Source organism: Octopus bimaculoides, chromosome 29, assembly GCF_046866305.1.
Source record: "Octopus bimaculoides isolate indiv1 chromosome 29, ASM4686630v1, whole genome shotgun sequence".
Taxonomy (NCBI): Eukaryota; Metazoa; Mollusca; class Cephalopoda; order Octopoda; family Octopodidae; genus Octopus; species Octopus bimaculoides.
The window spans coordinates 13,180,325-13,195,528 of NC_142956.1; the positions used below are offsets into that span (position 1 = coordinate 13,180,325).

The following is a 15,204-nucleotide window of genomic DNA, read 5'->3' on the forward strand; positions in this document are numbered from 1 at the left end:
AATATAAGTGGGAGGGCATTGCTAAAAAAGCATGAGTAAAGAGTGGGGACGTAAACACACCAACATTGGTTGTCAAGCGGTGCTGGAGGGGAACAAACACAGACACAAAGACACACATAAATATATATAGATATATATGCGATGGGCTTCTTTCAGTTTCCATCTACCAAATTCAGCAGATCAAGAATGCCTACTAACCTCAAGATTCCGGGTCAGCCTTGTCACACTGTGTCACGCTGAATATCCCTGAGAACTACGTTAAGGGTACACGTGTCTGTGGAGTGCTCAGCGACTTGCACATTAATTTCACGAGCAGGCTGTTCCGTTGATCGGATCAATTGGAACCCTCGTCGTCGTAAGCGACGGAGTGCCAACAACAACAGTAATATTGTACATATTACAAGTTAATACAGGTACAGAAGACTAGCTCATCAGATCAACACAATATCATGGTTACATCAATATTCATTTCATACCTGTTGATTTCTTTACACCACCACTCCCACACACAAACGCAAATGAAAAGGCAAGAACGCCAACAAACTTCAATATGAGGAATTCCAAAAGAAAAATACCTGGTTTTTGAGTGAACCTACGCTGTTTAACTTCATAGGTACCTGGTCCGACATGGCTTGGAGTGCTACCAATAACAATGCTGTAGTCACGAGCTGATTTGTCATACATGCTGTTGAGAGAAGCTACAGGTGCCGGCAGGGAAGGAAAAGACAGAAGAAAAGAAAGGAAGTTTTAGCCAATAGACATCATAGTGGAGAATCTTCAGCTACATAATCACTAAACTAGTTTCATCTTCTTCTCATACACATAAACATATCAGACACATACATACAACACGCCCTTCATCATTTTAACAACCACTTTTCCATGCTTGCATAGGTCAGATGGAGTTTACTGAGGCAGATTTTCTACGGCTAGGATGCTCTTCTTGTCACCAACCCTCACCTATTTCTAAGCAAGGTAATAATTCCCCATGACCAGATACAAAATTGTGGAATATGGAAATGAATATCATTCATAGCCAATAGACATCATAGTGGAGGATCTTCAGCTACATAATCACTAAACTAGTTTCATCTTCTTCTCATACACATAAACATATCAGACACATACATACAACACGCCCTTCATCATTTTAACAACCACTTTTCCATGCTTGCATAGGTCAGATGGAGTTTACTGAGGCAGATTTTCTACGGCTAGGATGCTCTTCTTGTCACCAATCCTCACCTATTTCTAAGCAAGGTAATAATTCCCCATGACCAGATACAAAATTGTGGAATATGGAAATGAATATCATTCATAGCCAATAGACATCATAGTGGAGGATCTTCAGCTACATAATCACTAAACTAGTTTCATCTTCTTCTCATACACATAAACATATCAGAAAACACACATACAACACGCCCTTCATCATTTTAACAACCACTTTTCCATGCTTGCATAGATCAGATGGAGTTTATTGAGGCAGATTTTCTATGGCTGGGAAGCCCTTCCTGTCAACAACCCTCACCTATTTCTAAGCAAGGTAATAATTCCCCATGACCAGATACGAAATTGTGGAATAGTGGAAATGAATATCATTCATTTCCAACATCCATGCAATATCAAGACAAGGGAACACAAAAAAATACACACACACACACACACACACACACACATATATATATATATATATATATACAGTAGAACCTCGGTTTTCGAACACCTCTGATCACAAATAAATTGTGCTTTATATCTATCTATCTATATATATATATATACATAAAGCACGATTTATTCGTGATCGAAGTTGTTCGAAACTGAGGTACTACTGTATATATATATATATATATATATATATTTTTATTTGTAAAGAATAAAAAGTCTTGAATGGTACAACAATGCATTATAATACAAACAATGGACTATATACCTGTTGTAATTTAGTTATCCATAGTCCGATGATATTTCGGAATACAATTCCTTCTTCAGATTTTCTTAGATGGAGTCTATGCTATAAACTGTTTACTAACGGCTTTTATTTTTTTTTATTCATTTTTGGCCATTGATATTATGGTTTTTCTTATAAATAATATCTCTCTTCTACTACCCCACATTAATGTATATCTTATTTTAACTATAAATGTTTGTCTTGTTCTAATTTAACTATTAATGTTCTCCTTGGTTTTAAATTTAGTACTTTAGTGTTTTGTTGTATTATTATAAATATACTGACCAATAGATATATTCTTAATAATTCTCCAATATCTTGACCTAAATTCCTTTACCTTAAATTTCCTCTAGCCACTCCTTTGGGTATTGTCCTTCCATTTTCATTTCTATATCTATCTATATATATATATATATATATATATTTTACCTTTTTTTCTTATCTCTTTATTCTTTTTCTCTCTTGCTTGATTTACCCCTAACCTGCTGTCCATTACTACTTAATCTACCTTCCTCTAAATTGAAATTACCTATATCTTACCCCCCCCCCCCAATTAAAATATATAGAAATTAAATTCATGTTTGATTCACCAGACTGTTGATTAACAGCCCAGTCAAGATGGTATTTTCTTCATCTCCTACTCTTGTTTTTGCACATATCTACAAAATGACTTTCTAAAATGAACTTCCATTATGCAGCTGAGGAGTACATTTTCATTGCACATCTTATGTGGTGTTCTCACTACATAAATAAATGAAGTCTGTACGAAATGTACATACTGCTATAACCTATTGAATTTTTGTTGCTTTTCTTCAAATATATATATATATATATACATATATATATATATATATATATATATATATATATATATATATATATATATAATTATAATTAGGGTTCAGCAAAATTGCTTCACCACATACCAAAATTGAGAAATAGCAGTTAAATACTATTCTGCTACCATAATTTTAACCTATATTTATATATCATCATCATCATCGTCGTTTAACGTCCGCCTTCCATGCTAGCATGGGTTGGACGATTTGACTGAGGACTGGTGAAACCAGATGGCTACACCAGGCTCCAATCTGGTTTGGCAGAGTTTCTACAGCTGGATGCCCTTCCTAACACCAACCACTCAGAGAGTGTAGTGGGTGCTTTTGCATGCCACCAGCACAAGGGCCAGTGAGGTGGTACTGGCAATGGCCACGCTCAAAATGGTGTATTTTATGTGCCACCTGCACAAGAGCCAGTCCAGCGGCACTGGTAACGACCTCACTCAAATCTCTTTTCACATGCCACCAGCAATATATATATATATATATATATATATATATATATATATGATGGGCTACTTTCAGTTTCTGTCTACCAAATCCACTCACAAGGTTTTGATCAGCCCAAGGCTGTAGAAGAAAACACTTGCCCAAGGTCCCACACAATGGGACTGAACCCAGAACCACGTGGTTGGTAAGCAAGCTACTTACCACACAGCCACTCCTAGTATGGGTACTTTTTACATGTCTCCAGCACCCATGAGCACACAGTATGGTAACAAAAGGGTTAAAGTGATCTAAATAAAAAACTTCCATCAAAATTTCGTTTTAATTTATGTCCCAAACATCAGCTTAATAAGGACAAAATTATTTCACTAAAGGCTTGAATAGGCATTGATATTCTATACGTCGTTGATGAGAAATCTGACTGTTATCACACTGCTGGACATCTGTCACTGAGGAACCCACAGCAGAGTAAAATCATGGGATCCGGAAGTTCTGGTGGCCGTAGCAAAAAATTCTCTTCTGCCAACAATATAATTACGACTGCTTTTAAGCACCACAAGTCCTTATGAGAGACCCTCTCAAAGTAAATAATGCAGTACTTTGTGTTCTAGCAGGACCTCCACATTTAGTTGGATATAAATATTGCCATTTGGTATTAATACTGCTTCTGTTGCTATTAATCATTTCTGAATAAAAATTGTTTTTAGATACAAGTTAAAATTAATTAGTTTGGCTATCCATCTACAGCAGAATGAAATGTAGCTTCCAGCCTGTCAGGGTTTCAACTCAGAGTTTTAGTAAATTTTAAAATCTCTTCTAAAATGTGAGTAGTCATGTCCTCTCTCTACAGCAACAAAACCATTCTTCTCCAGCCCTTTTCTCTCGTACTTTACTCCACTCTACTCCTTATTCCCAATAAGCTTTCCTTCTAAGATTATTCTATGAATCTGCCTTCAGCTTTGATGACCGATTCAACGCAGGACCAGAATCACTGAAATGCTTGCCTCGTGAGTGAATATAGTTGATGGAAACTGAAAGAAGACTGGAGTCTGGCACAGCCCCTCAGCTCACGAGCCATAATCAAACCATCCAACCCATGCCAGCATGGACAACAGATGTCAAATAATGGCAGCAAGCTGGTAGAATCGTTAGCACGCCGGGCAAAATGCTTAGCGGTATTTTGTCTGCTGTTACGTTCTGAGTTCAAATTCCGCCGAAGTCGACTTTGCCTTTCATCCTTTCGGGGTCGATAAATAAAGTAACAGTTATGCACTGGGGTCGATGTAATCGACTTAATCCCTTTGTCTGTCCTTGTTTGTCCCCTTGTGGGCAATAAAGAAATAAGATGTTAAATGATGATGATGATGATGATGATGTGTTAGTGTGTGTGAGTGTATGCCTCTTTGTGCTGTGTTTGTCCCTACCCCCTAGAAGGATGAAGTATGCAGTGGAAGCCTACACGTTTTAATAAGGTTCAGTACCTTCCCCCAAACCTATATAACCCTTATTCGTTTCGGACATCACCTGGATGATGGCTGCCTTCAATGGAGCCACAATATAGCAAAGATGTTAATTAGTTTTTTTTCACCAAGGCTCCTATCCCAGTGGTAGCACATGGGCTTTGCATTTGGCAAGTTTAGAGGTCACAAGTTTAGTGCTACATGGTCATAAATATTGACTGACATCCATTCTTGAGTTATGTAGATTTGGGGTACGCTACTGAATCTTACTGAAACATGCATAGCTTTCTATAGCAGAGTTCATCCATCCAGTGGTGAGAGAAAAACACAACACAAACAGACACAAACTCACACTCTAACCTTTCCTCATCTGACACAAGATAACCCCCTCCAATGCCCCCTCCTATCTCAAAGGATATTTGTCTCGCAAGTTACTTGGTGACCCTGCCAGTATTGGTGCTGTGTAAAAATCATCAAGTCCACACTGTAAAGTGTCTGGAATTTGGAAGGGTATCCAGTTGTAAAAAAACATTGCCAAAACTGACTTCACCTGTGCTGGTGCCATGTAAAAAGGACTCAGTCCACTCTGCAGGGTGGTTAGAGTTAGGAAGGGCATCCAGCCGTAAAAACCCTGCCAAAACTGACACAGAAATATGGTGCCTGGCTGGCTCCTGTCAAACCATTCAACCCATGCCAGCATGGAAGGTGGAAGTTAAACAGTGATGATGATATCCTTGACAGGCTTCTTTCAGTTTCCTTCAACCAAATTCACTTACAAGGCTTTAGTTGAAGATATTTGCCCAAGGTGCCATGCAGTGGGATTGAACACAAGACCACATGGTTGGGAAACAAGCTTCTCAACCACACAGCCACATGTACATATCTATACTTAACTATTTATTTTTTTCATCTTTGTTTCAGTTATTAGACAGTAGCCATGCTGGGGCACTACCCTAAAGAACTTCAGTTGAATGCATCAACCCAACTACTTATTTTTAAGCCTGGTACTCATTCCATCAGTCTCTTATGCTGAACTGCTAAGTCAAGGATAGATAAACATATGAACCCTAGTTCTCGTGTGGTTGCGGTGGAGGTGGGACAAACACAAACACACGCATATATATATATATATATATATATATATATATATATATATAGGTGCAAGAGTGGCTTTGTAGTAAGAATCTAGCTTCCCAACCACATGGTTCTTGGTTCAGTCCAACCGCGTAGCACCTTAGGCAAGTGTCTTCTTCTATAGCTTCAGACCGACCAAAGCCTTGTGAGTGGATTTGGTAGACAGAAACTGAAAGAAGTCCGTCGTATGTATGTGTGTGTGTATATATATATATATATATATATATATATATATATATATATATATATATCTGTAAATAATATGTGACAATTATTCGGTAGCCATGATAAAACTCTGAGTTTCGTATGTCGGGGCGGAAACCCATGCCGCCATCTCTTCAGTTATCTGGCCATCGAAAATGCTATGATGGCCAGATAACTGAAGAGATGGCGGCATGGGTTTCCACTCTGACATCCAAAATTTGGAGTTTTATCATGGCTACCGAATAATTGTCACATATTATTTACAGATAAATTCCTCTATTTACATAATAGAGAGGTCTCTTTCTTTCTTTTGTTGTCTTACCTTTTCTATCAATACATATATATATATATATATATATATATATGTATATACGTATGTGTGTGTATATGTTTGTGTGTCTGTGTTTGTCACCCCACAATCGCTTCACAACCGATGTTGGTGTATTTATGACACCATAGCTTAGTGATTTGGCAAAAAAGACCGATAGAATAAGTACTAGGCTTACAAAGAATAAGTCCTGGGATCAATTTGCTTGATTAAAGGCGGTGCTCCAGCATGGCCACAGTCAAACACAAAAAGAATACACACACATACACGAGCTCTTTCCAGTTTCTGTCAAGCAAATCCACTCACAAGGCTTTCATTGGCCAGGGGCTAAAATAGAAGACGCTTGCTCAAGGTGCCACGCAGTGGGACTGAACCTAATAGCTTGTGCATGGGAAACACACTTCCTACCACAAACACACACACCCATATCAACGTCACCGTCATTTAACATCTGCCTTCCATGCTGGCATGGGTTGGACGGTTTGACAGGTGCTGGCCAGCTAGACGATTGCACCAGATGTCTGTGTCTGCTTCCATATGGCCTTTATGGCTGGATGCCCTTCCTAACACCAAACATACTGCAGAGTAAGCTGAGCGCTTTTTATGTGGCACCAGCATGGGCAAGGTCACTTTGGCAAGTTTTTTAGAGCTGGATGCCCATCCTAGTAGGAACTATCCAAGAAAAACAGAAATGGAAACATGGCATATAAAGTTCACTATTTAGATGTTAAATTGGCTTGCAAAAGTCAAAAGGTCAGAGAGAGTAATTACGATAAAACTGATAATTTCAACTGTCATATAGCATTTTTGCCCTGGGCAGTTAGTAGACAGGAGAAAGGTATGATGTGTTTTCCAATTAACATATTAGATACAGAGGATGAGAAAAGGGAATCAGGTATTTTGGGAATGAATGACAATGTTTATGGCATAGAGGGAAGATGTTTATTGGACAGGAACAAATGAACAGTGAGGAGATCTTCATTGTACACACACAGAATATGTAGAAAGACACAGTGTGTAGATGTTGAGTGGACAGATAGACACAGTGAGTAGGTGTCGAGTGGAGAGATAGACACAGTGTGTAGATGTTGAGTGGACAGAGAGACACAGTGTGTAGATGTTGAGTGGACAAATAGACACAGTGTGTAGATGTTGAGTGGACAGAGAGACACAGTGTGTAGATGTTGAGTGGACAAATAGACACAGTGTGTAGATGTTGAGTGGACAGATAGACACAGTGTGTAGATGTTGAGTGGACAAATAGACACAGTGAGTAGATATTGAGTGGACAGATAGACACATTGTGTAGATATTGAGTGCATAGATAGACACAGTGTGTAGATATTAAGGGGACAGAGAGACACTGTATAGATGTTGAGTTGACAAATAGACACAGTGAGTAGATATTGAGTGGACAGATAGACACAGTGTGCAGATGTTGAGTGGACAGAGAGAGACAGTGTGTAAATATTGAGTGCATAGATAGACACAGTGTGTAGATATTAAGGGGACAGAGAGACACTGTATAGATGTTGAGTGGACAGTTAGACACACTGCGTAGATATTGAGTGGACAGACTGTGTAGATGTTGAGTGGAGAGTTAGACACACTGAATATATGCTGAATGGACAGATAGACACAGTGTGTAGATGTTGAATGGACAGATAGACACAGGGTGTAGATGTTTTGTGGACAGATAGACACAGTGTGTAGATGTTGAGTGGACAGATAGACACAGTGTGTAGATGTTGAGTGGACAGATAGACACAGGGTGTAGATGTTTTGTGGACAGATAGACACAGGGTGTAGATGTTGAGTGGACAGATAGACACAGTGTGTAGATGTTGAGTGGACAGATAGACACAGTGTGTAGATGTTGAGTGGACAGATAGACACAGTGTGTAGATGTTGAGTGGACAGATAGACACAGTGTGTAGATGTTGAGTGGACAGATAGACTGAAAGACCAATGTACAATGATACACTGGAGTATGAAAAGTATTTAAGAAGTTATCTAGATTCCACTGCAAAAATCAAAAATGTTTCCAGACTTTCTTAAAAGATATATGAGCGTGTTGTATATAATTTTAATTATATACATGTACAATAGTTAATTTGTTTATAACCATAAAATGAAAAGAGAAGTAAAATTAAAAAGACAATCCAAAGATTTCTGTATCTTAACTTTAAAACATTAATTTCTCTTATTTTAACTTTACATCTGAGTTATGTCAGCAACTTGCCATTTCATCTACAGCATGGCAGCAAAACATCAAAAAGATTACGAAATGCTTGTCTGCTGCATAATTAAGTCTTATACTGTCTTTTTGTTCTTTCATGCTTTTTTGTTTGCACTTTTTTTTTACTTTTGTTCCATTCCTTTTTTTTCTGAAATTCTTATCCATGCATACATTTGGCAAAAAGAGAAAAAAAAACAGTAAAAAAGGAAAAAAAAAAAGATAAAAAGCACAAATATTCTTCACAACATCAAACATGAAATCAAAATGGAAGAAATTAAATTTAAAACATTAATCATAGTGATGGTTTTTATTCATTATTTATTATTCTTTTGGCTAGTACCATTTTCTTGCAATCTTTTAAAGATTTCAAACACAAATACACATTGAGAGCCAATTAAATTTTCAAAAATGATCTTCTCGACAGTATGTCTTTGGTTCTGTTAGAGCCAATATTTTATTCATCATTGTCCTTCCAAATTTCAAACATGAATGTTCCTATAAGAGCCAAGAATTCTTTAAAAAATAATCTTCATTGTGGCATGTCTTTGGTTCTGCTGGTGCCAATTTATTCTTCATCATCCTTTCAAAATTTCAAACATGATGGTATATTTCTACATGATAGTATATATAAATTTCTACATGATGGTATATTTTTGGTCCTACTGGCACCTATATTTGGTCCACTATTGTCCTTCTAAAATTTCACATGACTGTTCCTAATAGAAGCAATGAAATTCTTCAAAATTACCTTTACATTGGTGAATTTTTGATAGGGCTAAAATTAATAGTATATTTGTCATTGTTTTTGCAGAATTCCAGAATTCTAATAGGAATATCTTTAAAAAAAACCAAGATTTTTAAAAATGATATTCACAATGATATATCTCTGGTTTTACAAGTACCAATATTTTGTATATCATATTGCCGTTTCAAAGTTTCAAATACATATGCTCCAAAAGATGTATTGAAATTCTTGAAAATAATCTTCACATTGTTCTATCTTTGGCTGCTCTCTTATTGTTGTTCTTGTAAATATTCAATATCAATGTCTGTATAAAAACAATATTTCTAAATATAATATTCACAATGGTATATCTTCGGTTTTGCTAGTACCAGTATTTCAATTATATCATTGTATTTTCAAATTTTCAAAGATGCATCTTCCAACAGAAACAATAAAATTCTTTAGAATATTCATTTTGGTATATCTTTGGTTTTGCTACTGCCATTGTTTCGTTCATCATTATTCTTCCAAAATTTCAAATATGTAAGTCCATGCAGAAGTAATACAATTTTTAAAAAATCATTTTCACGATGGTGTGTTTATGGTTCTATTGGCACCAATATTCCAAACTTGAAATATAAACATGTCTATGAACATAAACGAGATGGAATTTCAAAATGATCAGAGCAATGGATATCTTGGGTGCTTGGTTTCATTCAAGGATTAAAATTTGAACAGTGACAAAGTGTCATTGTCATTTTAAAAGTGATTCCAATGATGGTGTCTTTGGTTCTGCCAGTGATGAATATTCAATAAGCAAAACAAGAATATTTTCATACAGTGACGAAATTTAAACAATGATCTTAGATAAAGGCGTCTTAGGTTTTCTCAAGCGCCAATATTCTAGGCTTCAGACATAACTATCAACTTAGAAGAGATAAAATCTCAAAATGCTCTGAAGAGCAATGGATATCTTTGGAGGTTGGTTTCATTAGTGCCAACACTGAGTGATTAAAATATAATAGAGATTTAGTGTCATCAGGGGCTTAAAAAGTCATTGCAATGGTGGTTCCTTTGGTTCTGCTGGTACCGAAAATTCAATATACAAAACAGGAAATATTTCCATAGAGTAACGAAATTTAAACAGTGATCTTAGATGTCTTAGGTTTTCTCAAGTGCCAATATTCTAGGCTTAAACATAATTATCAACAGAGAGGAGACGAAACTTCAAAATGGTCAGAGAAATGGAGGTTTTAGTGGTCGGTTCCACAAATGCCAATAATGAAGGATTTCAACGTGAATGGTGATAGAGAATTGTCAAAGTTTAAAAACTGGTCACAATGGTGACTTTCTTTGGTTCCACTGAGGTGAAGTATTCAATATGTAAAACATATATTTTCATAGAAAAGACAAGACTTAAATAGTGATCTTAGCGAAGGATATCTTTGGTTTTCTCAGCCATCAATATTCTAGGCATGAAATAAAAATGCCAACAGAGAGGTGACACTTGAAAAGGCGCAGAGAAATCTTTGATGTTTGATTTCAATAGTGGCAATAATCAAGAATGAAAACATGAATAACGACACAAACTCATAGAAGTTTCAAAAGTGATTGTAATGATGGATTCTTCTTTGATTCTGCTGGTGCTAGTATTCAATAAAAACTTAAAATATCTTCATAAAGGCGATTAAACATCGACAGTGATCTTAGCAGTGGATTTCTTTGAGGCTTGGTTTCACTAAAGGCAGTTCTCAAAAGATTAAGAAATGTGACCAATTTAGCCCTTCAGCATGTAAAGCTTACTTATTCAAACTATTTGGAAGTAATCTTGCATTATCTCGTAGCTTTGAGATTTCAATGATGTGATTGTTCATTTTTAGAACAACATTGTAGAGTAGGTGTGAGAGGCTGAATCTGGCTAGTTTGAACAGAAAACAGGTAGAATATTTGGACCAGATATGGTCAGTTAAAACATTAATGGGTAAAAAGGTTGGAACTGATTCTTTTAGAGCATTCTTTTATTGGCTAGCACCAATATTTTGCTAGCTCCTATATTCACCAATCAAAAATTGAATATTAAAAAGATTGGAAAAAAACCTTAGTGAAAGATTTTTGGGGTTTTGCTTGGATCAATATACAATGATTAACAAATGAATTTCAAAAGGGCCTTGACAAAATTCAAAAAGTGACCTTAGCATTCAACCTCTTTGGTTTTCCTAGTGTCAATATTCACTCAGTGACATTTACCATCTGCGTAGCTGGATTCACCAGGTCATAAGTTATTGACTTCATTTTCCCAAAGATATAGTTTACTCAAGTCGACAAGTTCCTGTGAAATAAATAACATTCGATATTGGTCTGCTGGTAGGTCTTTGGACGAGTTACTCAGGTATGAAGTCCAGCTGCAAAAACTTACTAAGTGCAATTGTCTCCAGTTTTGGACTTAATGAAACACAATGAGGACCTCGATAAATTTATCTTGCAAATCTCAAACCAGCCTTAGGAGGCAACTTTCTTGGTTTTGCTAGATTTAATATTCGCTCGGTAGGTTTTACAGACTGCGTAGCTGGATTCACTTGGAAAGGGTTGTAGATTATATGATTCGTTTTCCGAATAATTGGTTTACTTAGTTCCGTAAGTCTTTGAGAAGGAGCTACATTCAGCATCGCTTTGCTAATGGGCCTTTGGGCTGGTTGCCAAGGTACAAAATCTGGATGTAGTGGCTTGCTAAGTGCTAACTTCTCCAGCCTTGAACTAACTGAACTAATACGGCGACGGTGCCGAAAATTTATGGGTCTCTCTCTATCAAATTTGGGCGTTACCTTTCGTGCTACTGGAATGGAAAGTTCAGCGATTCGACATGATGCAACTGCACGTTTAGCTGCGTGACTTACTTTAATAGGAAGTGATTTTGGTCCTTGAAAATCTTTGTGGAGTTTCTTTGGGGTAGACAGGAAATCCACCCTTGAGCTACACTTAATCTTCGTTCTAATTCTGGTTTGCGTTGGTACATGCGTACCTCTGGTTGGAATAAACATTTCTAGTCAATAATTGGATTCATTTTCCACACATACAAAAATACAATTATATATATATATATATATATATATATATATATACACACACACACAAGAAACTTCAAAATGCACTAATGGCTAACCCCCGCCCAAGTAAACTAATTCAACATAAGCCCCAGCACCATACATATAAACCCAATACACCAACTGAACCCCATAACAAAACAAACCCTCATAACTACAACTACAGAGCAACTGCTACCACCCAAACCTTAAATTTACCACAACCACCACATACACTGCCTGCCATAATAGAGAATACCATAGAGCAGTGGTTCCCAAACTTTTTACAGACGTGACCCACTATTTATGACACCAGTTTATGGCGACCCACTTAACTCAACTGGGTTAAAACATTAATGAAAGAAACAAATTTATTTCAGATTACATTTTCATTGAGGCCTGTGAGAAGGATGAGCCTGCTTCTTGCTACGCTCACTAATAGAATTAACATCAGGTTCAATGCGTGATAGTTTCAGCCGTAAAGAATTTGAGAGCTGCAGTTTATTTCGAAATTTGCTTTTAATCTCAACCATTGCTGAAAATTCAGCTTCACAATTATAAGATGACGCGAAAGGGAGAAGTACTTTTAATGTTTCGGTGGAAATGATTGGGTATGGGGTTTGAAGAGACACCCAGAACTGTACCAATTTTCGGGTGTTAAAGGTCGTTTTCAATACCAGTCTGGTATTGAAAACATGAGTCTTGAACTATCTCAATAGACAGCAGTTAATCAAAGCTAATGCGTAATTTTATAACTTTTTGCGACCCACTAGGATTCCGTTCACGACCCATCAGTGGGTCGCGGCTCATAGTCTGGGAACCACTGCCATAGAAGATACCAACGGACACAATAATTATCATATCATACCTCTCAACAACACCATCCTCAACCCCTTAATAATTGATAACCTCAGCACCAACTATAATGAAGAACTAATCACCAATTCCTCACTAAATAACAATCCCATCCAGAACACCCCCTACAAACCTATGCAGCTTCAGGTGGCCAACCTCTTGTCCTTTAGATAACCACTGTCTCACTAAATATATAGTTTATAAGTGCACAGTATCAACCAACAATTGTAACTACCTTTACACTGATTCACGCAGCACCACCTTCAAAGCTAAGGTGAGCAGTCACTACTCAAATAGCTTCAAATCCCATACAAAATCTATCAGTACATCGTTATCTCAACTTATCAGTCAACTAACGATTGAGTCAACCCCTTACACTCTCAAATGGTCCATACCCACGCCAAACCTTACAGTGGTCATGATAATAAGCGTGATCTCTACATAGCTGAGGTCATGGCTATTTTGCAATCCATAGACTGTCTCAATGAACACAGCAGTATAATATTCACCTTCAAACATCGGGCCTAAATCTATTATCAAAATATAAATAATTACAATCTCTTTAGCTATTCCTGCTTGTGATCAGAGATACACACATTGTCAGCCACAAATAGACATGCTCAAATGGTTATGGTTGAACAACTGACAAGCAAATCTGTGATATTGAGCAGAATATATGCTGCAGCCCCTCTTTTACACCAAGACAAATATGTACAATCACTTAATAGCAGCTATATACTCTATAGCATGTACTGAGTACTCCTTTTGATATTAACACACACACACACACACACACACAAATACATGCATATATGTGTGTGTGTGTGTATAGACATGTGTTCGTATGTATGTGAGCATAGATGCAGACATGGTTGTGTGGTAGTAAGCTAGCTTTCCAACCACATGGTTCTGGGTTCCGTCCCACTGCACAGTACCTTGGCCAAGTGTCTTCTACTGTAGCCTCAGCATGACCAAAGCCTTGTGAGTGGATTTGGTAAACAGAAACTGAAAGAAGCCCATCGTATGTGTGTGTGTGTGTGTGTGTGTGTGTGTGTGTGTGTGTGTGCATGCACATATGTATGTATATCTGTGTTTGTTCCCCACTTCCCTCCACTGTTTGAAAACCAGTGTTTGTGTGTTTATGCCTCCTTAACTTAGCAGTTCAGCAAGAGAGATCAATAGAATAAGAACCAGGTTTAAAGAAAATAGTACTGGGGTCGATACATTCAACTAAAAAAAATTCATTGTGGTGCCCCAAGATGGCCGCAGTCTAATTACTGAAACAAGTAAAAGATAAAACAGGAGAGCAAACCCCTACATCCCCTAGCAGACGATGTGTCCAGTACTGAGGAGTGGTAGAAATAGCCTGAAACCAGGACTGATCTACTGGTCTCGTCGCTAAGGGATGACAGGAGTTCACTCCCCTGCTCGCAATTTTATCGGATGCAGCTGCGCTTTGTTAACCACCTCAGAGGAGATGTCCTCTTGGGGTTAAAAAAATCACAGTAGAGTCCGCTCGAACAGACAGCCATGTTAAAGTGGCTACGAATATTACTTATTGGTACAACGACTGCGTTGATCTCTTAGAGAGATTTTAGAACTAGCATTTTTGCTTGCTGCAAAATCAGTGACTATATATATATCATCATCATCGTCGTTTAACTTCTGCTTTTCATGCTAGCATGGGTTGGACGATTTGACTGGGGACTGGCAAACCAGATGGTTACACCAGACTCCAATCTGATCTGGCAGAGTTTCTACAGCTGGATGCCCTTCCTAACGAGAGTGTAGTGGGTGCTTCAACATACCTATATACAAGTGTGTGACGTTGGATGTCCCAAGGGTTAGGGTGGTGTACACATGATCACTAGATCATGGGTTCAATTCCTAGACCAAGTGGCACATTGTGTTCTTGAGCAAGACACTTCATTTCATGTTGCTCC

At 37.4% G+C, this 15,204-nt stretch overlaps 1 protein-coding gene across 5 annotated transcripts in view; it reads right to left on the bottom strand.

Moving 5' to 3' along the window:
* LOC106875495 (sperm-tail PG-rich repeat-containing protein 2-like) overlaps positions 1 to 15,204 on the bottom strand; it is a 697,644-nt gene that overhangs the window by 648,461 nt on the left and 33,979 nt on the right. For 4 of the 5 annotated variants that reach the window (XR_016239049.1, XR_016239048.1, XM_089345563.1 and 1 more), the window contains one exon: positions 576 to 698. The exons of the other annotated variant lie outside the window; for it this stretch is intronic. Coding sequence is in view for 2 of the 4 variants with exons in the window: in XM_089345563.1 (XP_089201689.1) it covers positions 576 to 684 (109 nt within the window). In the remaining 2 variants the exon portion in view is untranslated. The remainder of the gene's footprint in view (positions 1 to 575; positions 699 to 15,204) is intronic. 5 annotated transcript variants of the gene reach the window in all.